This window comes from Myotis brandtii, unplaced genomic scaffold, assembly GCF_000412655.1.
Source record: "Myotis brandtii unplaced genomic scaffold, ASM41265v1 scaffold422, whole genome shotgun sequence".
NCBI lineage: Eukaryota > Metazoa > Chordata > Mammalia > Chiroptera > Vespertilionidae > Myotis > Myotis brandtii.
Genome location: NW_005366171.1, coordinates 777188 through 787030, shown reverse-complemented (window position 1 = coordinate 787030; position 9843 = coordinate 777188). Strand labels below are relative to the sequence as shown.

Sequence of the window (9843 nt, the reverse complement as noted above, 5' to 3'; positions counted from 1 at the left end):
CTGCTGGCCTGGTTGCCCCCAACTGCCCCCCCTGCTGGCCTGGTCACCCCTCATGGCCCTCCCACCCTCCTGGTCACCACACGCAGCCTGCTGTTCAGTCGTTTGGTTGTCCCTCACTAACCCCCCTGCCGGCCTGGTCGCCACACGCAGCCTGCTTGTTCAGTCATTTGATTGTCCCTCACTAACCCCCCTGCCAGCCTGGTCGCCCCACACAGCCTGCTTGTTCAGTCATTTGGTCATCCCTCACTAACCCCCCTGCCAGCCTGGTCGTAGGCAGCCATCTTGTGAGGGCTGAGGGTTAATTTGCATATTACCTCTTTATTGTACAGGATTATTTATTGTTGAAAGTATTATAGATGTCCCCTTCCTCACCCTCTTTATCCTCCTCCTGCCTCCCCCCCCACCCCAGGCCTTCACTGCACTATTGTCTGTGTCCATGGGTTATGCATATACATATTTGGTTAATTTCTTCCTACCCCCCACCTCTGCCTCCCTCTGAGATTCCTCAGTCTGTTCAATGGTTCTATGTCTCTGGATCTCTTTTGTTCATCAGTTCATTTTGTCCATTAGATTCCACATATGAGTAGATAATGTGATAGTTATCTTTCTCTGACTGCCTTATTTTGCTTAGCATAATACTCTTCAGCTCCCTCCATGCTGTCTCAAAGGGTAACAGATCCTCCTTTTTTATAGCTGCATAGTATTCCATGGTGTAAATGTACCACAGCTTTTTTTTATCCACTCATCTACTGATAGGCAGTTGGGCTGTTTCCAGACTTTAGCTATTCTAAATTGTGCTGCTATGAACATAGAGGCGTATATATTCATTCTGATTGGTATTTGAAGCTTCTCAGGATATATTCCTACAAGTGGAGTCACTGGTCAAATGGAAGTTCTGTATTTAATTTTTTTGGGAAACTCCACACTATTTTCCATAGTGGTTGTACCAGTCTGCAGTCCCACCAACAGTGTACTAGAGTTCCTTTTTCTCCACATGCTCGTCACCACTTGCTGTTTGTTAATTTATTGATGGTAGCCATTCTGGCAGGTATGAGGTGGTACCTCATTGTCGTTTTCATCTCTCTGATGATTAGTGACTTTGAGCATTTTTTCATATGTCTCTTGGCCATTTATATGTCCTCTTTGGAGAAGTGTCTATTCAGGTCCTCTGCCCGTTTTTTAATTGGATTATTTGTCTTCCTTTTGTTGAGCTGTATGAGTACTTTATACATTTTGGAAATTAACCCCTTATCAGATGTATCATTGGCAAATGTTCTCCCATATAGTGGGTTCTCTTTTCATTTTGATGCTGGTTTCTTTTTCTGTGCAGAAGCTTTTTAGTTTGATATAGTCCCATTTGTTTATTTTTTTCTTTTATTTCTCTTGCCATAGGTGGAAATTCTGTTATGTGAGATGTCTGAGATTTTTCTACCTATGTTTTCTTCTAAAATTTTTATGGTTTCACAACTTACATTTAAGTCTTTTATCCATTTTTAGTTTATTTTTGTGTATGGTGTAAGCTGGTGGAATAATTTCATTTTTTTGTATAATTTTCCCTACATCATTTATTGAAGAGACTGCCTTTATGCTTTAAACTTTTCTTGAAATACTAGAAAAAAATTTTGAGTGTAACTACAGTAAATGGAGATGTCGATTACAGCAGATTTTCCTGTTTTGCAAAAAGAAGAGTTTCTTCATGAAAAAGCAGCCACAACAATCATGACTATGTATGTGTTCATATTCTTTTCTATTTTTCTTCTAGCACATTCCCTGGGCAACACCTAGTAGGACAGGCCCTCTCCCTAGCCCTGTATATAAGACAGAAGACCTGTGGGGCATGGCAAAATTTCAGAACTATAAAAAAATGTATTGAGTAGGAAATAAAATATACCAGAGGGAATCATCCACATTTCAAAACGTACTTGAACAAGTTGAGTTTCAATTACTTGGTTTGTCTTTTCAGACAAATAAGAACAAACTTCACTGAATAATTATGATACTACATCAGAATAAAACAATGTTTTGTGGAGACCACAATGAGTTCTAAGTCCACAGAGGACAATCTTCTTGGTGACAAATGGAGAGGAAGAAGCTCCAAGTGGTGCCAAGGGTAATGGTCTCAGGTGACAAAATTCTCATTGGAATTCACAGGAAACTCGGCTCCAGACATAATGAATAGAAAAGATTCTACCCTATCATTATAAGGAACTCTGTAATCTCAGACATAGACTGAGCATATCACAGGATTCAAAGGGGAAAATGGCTTAAAAACTTATCCCTAAATAATACTGCAGAAAGAACTGTAGAAAACGGTGCATGAGCAATGAGTTCCTTATGTAGATTAAGTGTGCCAAGAGGGGTCGACTTCACACAGCTGACTAAGCTGAAGAGCTCATACAGTGTTCCAGGCAACTGTGAGCAGGTAAGTACTGCTGGGAACCCATAGGAAAAGTCTATAAACCATGTGAGGTTTTAGCAAATGGGAATAGAACTAGCAGGTTCTGAGCACTTAATATCTATCTGACAGGTCTGTATGCACAGCACTGTAACCTTGCAAGAAAGTATATGTAGAGCCATGTTACACAGGAGAAAAGTGGTTATCATGGGAATAGAACTAGCAGGTTCTGAGCACTTAATATCTGACCGGTCTATATGCACAGCACTGTAACCTTGCAAGAAAGTAGAGCCATGTTACACAGGAGAAAAGTGGTTATCGTGGAGATTAAATGACTGTATGTAATTTGTATGTAATAGAAGCAGAGCTTGGATTTGAACACAGGCCCCTCTAATGCTGCTCAATTCCCTATTCCATTACAAAATCATTCCTGGTGTAATCTCAAGGCTAATTAAGTGACTGCATTGTATCACAAGAATTAAGCAGGGAGGAGTAAAGAAAAACATGTATAAAATCCTGCTGCAATTTCCATATTTCACTCATTATTTAATTGTAAAGTTCACTGTAAAATATGGACAGTTTGATTATTTGTGTCCCCTCCACCTGTGTTTTTCCTTTGACCACTCACTATGATTTCAAAATCATGCATCTGTGGTTTATAAAATAACAAGTATTCCTTTGGCGATGGATCTAATATACCCTCACTGTAAGAACTAAGGAAATAAGTTTATACATATATATGAACTTAGAAAGCCATGTGTAATCAGAAAAAATATGAGCCTCATAAACCTCTAATATACATAAATTGTTAATTTTTCTATCAGAATTCATACCTATAACTCAATAAAACATAGTCCTTTATTTTCCCACCCTGTATCAACTGTGATCTGAAAATATTAAGTGGAAAATTCAATATATATAAAATTCTTAATAAATTCTTCATCAGAGTTGCATGATGAAGTCTTGCACTGTCCTACTCTTGCCCAGTCCAGGATGTGAAGCATACCCACACTGTATATGCGCTACTCCTCACCCTAGTTAGTCACTTAGTAGCTGTTTTGGTTATCAATTTGACTGGCACAGTATCATAGTGCTTGTGTTCAAGTAACCCACATATTATTTAATAATGGCCCCCAAACACAAAATAGTGATGTTAGCAATTCAAATATGCTAAAGAAAAGGCATAAAGCACTTCCTTTATATGAAAAAGTATGTATGTAGAGGAAAAAAACACAATATACATAGGCTTGAGTATTATCCGCAGTTTCAGGCATCCACTAGGGGTCTTGGCACATAACCCCATGGATAAGGGAAGACTACCGTATCTTTTCTGAAAATTGTAGAAAAGCTGACTCAAAGCTGACGTTTATTCTGATTGGGTTGAAAGAAAGCTGAATGCACTTTTCCAAACACTTGGTGATAAATATTCCCCATTGCTCCACCTTCGAACATTGCTCCATGCCCTGAAGTTAAGTGTAGCCGCCAGAAAAACACTCCACTTCAGTCTGGTGGGGAATGATGAATGACATGATGGTCCCAGGGGTCCCCAGGCTGACCATGGTTTTGATGTGTCTCCTGGAAGGTAGATTGGTTTACAGTGTCCACTGTTCAGGGTTCTGATGTGGTGACTGGACAAAAGAGTCTGCAAGGTGGTGTAGTATCAAGAAGCAGCTTCAAATTCCTGTAGGTCTCCACTGATATCTCAAAGAAATCAGGCATACTAAGTCCCTAGATCTCTCGGCAAGGGTGGGCATGACTGAACTGAATAACAGGGTTGTCAGGGAAAGAAATCAATTATTGGCCCTTTCAGTCTACAGAAGTGTATATCCCAATGAGGGTGAATTTATCACAAAATGCTGGGTCAGAAAACATCTCCCTCAAACTGTGTCCCTCAGAAGCAATGGGAATGATGCCATATTAATATATTCTCAATCACTTGTTCCCTTTATCATTATGAGGAAAGTCGTACTTATTATCAGTACAAATGAAAAAAGGAAGTAACAGAATCACAGTGAGAGTTTCTAAACATGCCGATTTCTCCTGAAGTTTTTCTTTTCTCTTCTTTGAAAGATTGGCCTTGTAATGAGAATATATAACTCTCAAGAAGACCGCCCTGGTGATCCCAATATGCTCCTTAGTGTAGGAGTAGTTACGGCAACCAGGTAACATTTTATGCTACAGAAAATGTAGCTTATTGTTTAAATCAGAAAATACTAGTTTTGTTTGTTTTGTTCCAAGTATACCACTCTGAGAGTTTACACATTATTCATTAAATTAGTATGTATTAAATGTCAATATGTAGTTATCATATTGCTAGGTGATGTGACTATATCTTAATGGGTATTGAAATGTATTGAAGGAGACAGCTAATAACCTCTAGCACCTGTCCAAATTAGGTAAAGGCTAAAGAGAGAAAACAACAGAGTTGGGAAGAATTAGTGCGCCTAAGAAAAAACCCAGTGAGGCTTCCTGGGGAAGATGGCACCCCATTTATTTGTTGAACTCTCATGACACAAATGCTTGTATTTACCAGGTTATGCTGCAAGTACGTGGACAAACCGGTAAAATAGCCTTCTACTTTGACTAGTAAAGAAGTCAGATGCTAAAAATGTCATCATAATGCAATCAAATGTGAACACAGAATTTATCAACAAACTTTATCGCCTTCACAAAATAAGTTCCTAAGCCATGGTTTCCTCATCTCAAGCATGAGCACAATAGTACTATTTCTCTCACAGGGTGTTTAAGATGACACATGAGACAGGTGTTCTGGATACACTGATTGTCTTCATATCCCTTGAACAGGTCAAGCTCATTCTCACTGTGAGATCTTTGCACTAGCTATTTCTTATGTGTTGTTTCCCCGCCCCTAGATCTTTCAAAGGTGGGCTGCTTACTGCATTTCAATCACAAAGTAAGGGTAGGTTCCTTAGAAAGGGCTTTCCTGATTCTACAGTTCAAAACAGCCATTTAGTCCCTCACTGTCATATAACTTTCATTTAATTCTCTTGATGGCATTTTTCTCTATCTGAGATAAGAGAGGTTATATGTCTTATCCCATGTTACATTTCCCACACATGTGATTGACTAACACGTCATAGACATTAAATAAATATTTGTGGAATTAATGCACTGGCTTTGGGTAGTCAATTAAGTAACCTGTACCCAAGTGTCAATTTCTGTAACATCAGGATTGAAATGCTTATTATGCAGAGTTTCTGGGAGAAATTTAGTGAGAACATTCTATCAAACACACAGTATATTGACAAGCACATGTCAGATATTGAGTAAACACTGGTTACCTGACATGCCTCTTTGTGTAAATTTTGCCCAGTAATTCATAAAGAACACACTAACTTTTCAGCTAAAGGTATATTTTCTTTAAGCTTTGTAGATCTTACAAAATACTTCCCAGTGTGTCTCTACCATTCTCTCCTCAACCGTTAACTCCATGCCCATGTCCTCTCACTGTTTTCCTTTCCTTCCTTGACAATAGTGACTGAAACCAAACCACATATTGTTTGGAAAATCCCTGTCCTTCGTGCTGTCATCTCACTCACAGCAGAATGGATGAACTCATGAAAATGACCAGAGGAACTTAAGCTCTAATAAGAGCTGCACTGCAAAGCAGCCCTTTCCTCTAATATATCAGTTAGAAAATATCCTGGCAATTCTCCTGAGAGTTCAAGAATTAATCCTGACATCGTGAACACAAATGAACCATCTAGGATGGGGATGGTCTCTCCATACCATTTTGCCTTCAAGATCTGCATGAATGAGAGACAGTTATTGAATACCTCTAGCCTTAACTTATTGTCATGGAGAGGACACCAGTACAAATTTCAACAGTAAATTCATTTATTAGGTCTGTTCATGATGGCCTACTGGTTAGCCAAGCTGCCACTGCCTCCTGGGGAGCACCTCTGAGGGTAGCACTACTTTCCAAGAAGGTTTGGAAGCCATTCAAAAACATTTCCTTACTTCTTAAACTTGCATTGAGTCAACATTGTCAGGCACTTCTGTGTGCCAGACTATAAGATCACATGCAAACATTTTACACCTGCTACCCCTCTTGTAGGTAGAAAAACAAGTATTTTTCATCTTTCCCTCTTTTGTGCAAATTTTGACTACAGAGGAGATAAAAGGAGAGATAAATGAGGGGGTTCCCAGGAAAAATTCAGGCATACTTTATGATATTTATACAGAATCTCCTACGAGAATCTTTGTCATCAGTCTGAATCCTGACCTTGAATTCAGCAAGGAGCATTTAATTCCCATTTCTCAGGATCTCTCATTGAGAGGTGTCTTGCCTTTGCCCAGGGATCCTTGATTAAAGTCCAGATGATATCAGTGCTCTTTATAATCTCATCAGAGTCTTGACTCAAGAATATCTGCTTCTGTGGGAGAAAGTTACTGAGCCTCCTAGATGATGGGCAATCGAACCACAGTGAGCACATTCATCCTGCGGGGATTTTCCAGTCTCCCAGACCTGCAGGATCTCCTCTTTGTGCTGATCTTCTTCTCCCATGTGACTATCCTCGCTGCAAATGTGTCCGTAATGGTGGCCATCAAGCTCAGTCACAACCTTCACACCCCCATGTACTTTTTCCTCTCTGGCCTGTCCTTTTCAGAAACCTGTACCACCATGGTCACCCTCCCCCGAATGCTGGTGGACCTGCTCTCAGACAGCAAGACCATCTCTCTTCCTGAGTGCGCCACACAGATGTTCTTCTTCTTCAGCTTAGCGGGCAATAACTGCTTCATCATGGCCGCCATGTCCTATGACCGTTACACTGCCATTCACAGCCCACTGCACTACCCCATCCTCATGACCCACAGGATCTGCTTGCAGCTCATGATGGCCTCTTCTGTCACTGGGATTGTGGTGTCATTGTGCATTGTCCTCATAGTATTCAACTTGTCTTTTTGTGACGCCAGCACCATCCAGCACTTTTTTTGTGACATCGCACCTGTAGTCTCCCTTGCCTGTGATTACACGTTTTTTCAGAAAACGATCCTCCTTGCATTCACTGCCTTTGTGTTGGTGGGCAGCTTCATTTTAATTATGATTTCCTATGTCTTCATTGTGTCCACCGTTGTGAAGATGCCCTCTGCAAAGGGGAGGTATAAGGCCTTTTATACTTGCTCCTCTCACCTCACCGTAGTGTGCATACACTATGGATTTGCTGGCTTTGTCTATTTGAGACCCAAGGACAGTGATTCGTTTAGTGAAGATATGCTGATGGCAGTGACATATACAGTGCTGACTCCTCTGCTTAATCCCATAGTTTACAGTCTAAGAAATAAAGAAATGCAAATAGCTCTAAGGAAAGTACTAGACAATGTCTGCAGGTTTTTCTCACAGATGGTAAGTAAAAGAATGCTGAACACTTCTTAAAACATTTACAGAGCACTGATAAGTAAAAATGGAGAACGTAGAGTACCTTTAATAAATATCAGCACTTTATGTACAAAGCAATTAAAGTGTGTTCTAATTGCCTGATATACCCCAATCTCATTCCTTTCCTACTACAAACAGGGTGTGGTTTTTAAATATTGTAAAATGTTATTATACATATATGTATATGTGTACATATATATGCATATACACATGCACATATGTATATAGCAAAAATAACTAAGATGCTTTGGAACACTGTATTTTCATAATTTTGGTTGCCTTTGGAGGAGGAGGAAAATTATTCTAAAAAGAAAAAGAAGAATGAAAGAGGTAGATACAGACTGAGAGAGAAAGAAGGAAAGATCACTAATTCACTTGAAGAAGGAGAAAGCAGAAACACAAATTTAGAGTTGCAATGAGTGAAAGACCAAATACAGAGAAATTTCAAAGAATTTTAAGAAATTATTCTTTTCAACTCTATTCAAAGAAATTTAGAAACTAGATGGGAATGGATGAATATCTGGAAATATAAAATAGTGAAAGTTACTGCAAAAGAAATAGGCATTTCTAACATATCAAATTCCAAGAAAAATATAGACCAGTCTGCCAAAGAGCTGCCAAAGGAGTAGGCTACAAGGTTTCATAATTAGCTTCTTCAAGTCCTCTAAAGGCAATAATTGAAATGCTATTTAAGTTAGAGCATAGGTAAAGACAAACTGCTTCTAATTTATGAAAACCACAGCGGTGGAAGGTGCCGTATACAATTGAATCTATTTGAGCGATTGTAGTCAAGTTCACATATGGATTGTGGAAGATAGTAGAGGCTGTAAGGAGGTCTAGGCATTTTGAGATCACATTGTCTAATGGTAACATCCACACTGTATGAAGTTACCATGACCGAGGTGTTGAAATGGTTAAAGGATCAAGAAGCCAGTGGCACAGTCTTTAACAAATGAGGAAAAGAAACTGGGTGGTCAGTAAAGGACTCTGAAACAATAGCATGTTGTTTCATAGCTGGATAACACTGGTGCCAGTGAGTAAACTGTATGGCCATGAACACTGCAAACCAACGATTTAGAAATATGGTAAAGAGCTAGGAGAATGTCAACACAATAGTGTCTTAGGAGAGGGAAGTAGGCAACTTCTCTTCAACAGAGCTGAGAAGCATATGTACCCTTCCCAGGCAATCAGGTTTAGTTAAGATAAAGAGATAGAGAATGTACTCTGTGGAAAGTTGATGAGTGGAAGAGAGAAGATTCCAAAGTGAAAGTAAGACATATTAGGAGAAACCCCAGCAAAGAAAGAAGATTCCAAAGACAAGAAGTACAGCATTGTGCTGGGGTGAATCTAGGTGAGGACATCTGCCGCAGGGCTTGCAAGTAAGATTCTTATCATAGCTTCATTGATTACAGTGGTCAGAACCTACTGAGTCTCCAGGTGCCATTTTTTGTTCAACATTGAATTAAAATTTGACTAGAGGTTCTCTGACCATCCATTCCACAATCTTCACCATTCCATTTTCACAAATATCCCCTGCATAGTGTGAAATTCTCTACCTCCTCATATAATTATCATAAGCTGTTTCATTTCATTAATTAAATCAAAATTGTGATCAAATGGGATTTATCCCTGGGATACATGGTTAGTTTAACATATGCAAATCACTCTATGTGATATACTACATTAACAGAATGAAAGATAAAAACCACATGATCATGGTATATGTACACAATGGAATATTGTCCAGCCATTAAGAAAGATCGAAATCTTGTCATTTGTGACAACATGGATATTTCTGGAGACATTATACTAAGGGAAATAAGCCAGACACAGAAATATACTGTAGGATCTCACTTATATGTGGAATCTAAGACAGTCAAATTCATAGAAGCAGAGAGTAGAATAGTGGTTACCAGGGTTGGGGAGGTAAGGGGAACAGGGAGATGTTGGTAAAAGGGTACAAAGTTGCTGTTTTGTAGGATGATTAAGTTCTAGAGAGCTAATGTACAGCATGATAACTGTAGTTAATAATGTTGTATTTTATACT

General features: G+C 39.2%; 1 protein-coding gene across 1 annotated transcript; it reads left to right on the top strand.

Annotated features, from left to right (window-relative positions):
• Positions 1-6824: 6824 nt before the first annotated feature.
• Positions 6825-7793, top strand: LOC102253907 (olfactory receptor 10T2). Its single transcript, XM_005873990.1, has one exon. The coding sequence runs from the start codon at positions 6825-6827 to the stop codon at positions 7791-7793; it is 969 nt and encodes a 322-aa protein (XP_005874052.1).
• Positions 7794-9843: the final 2050 nt, after the last annotated feature.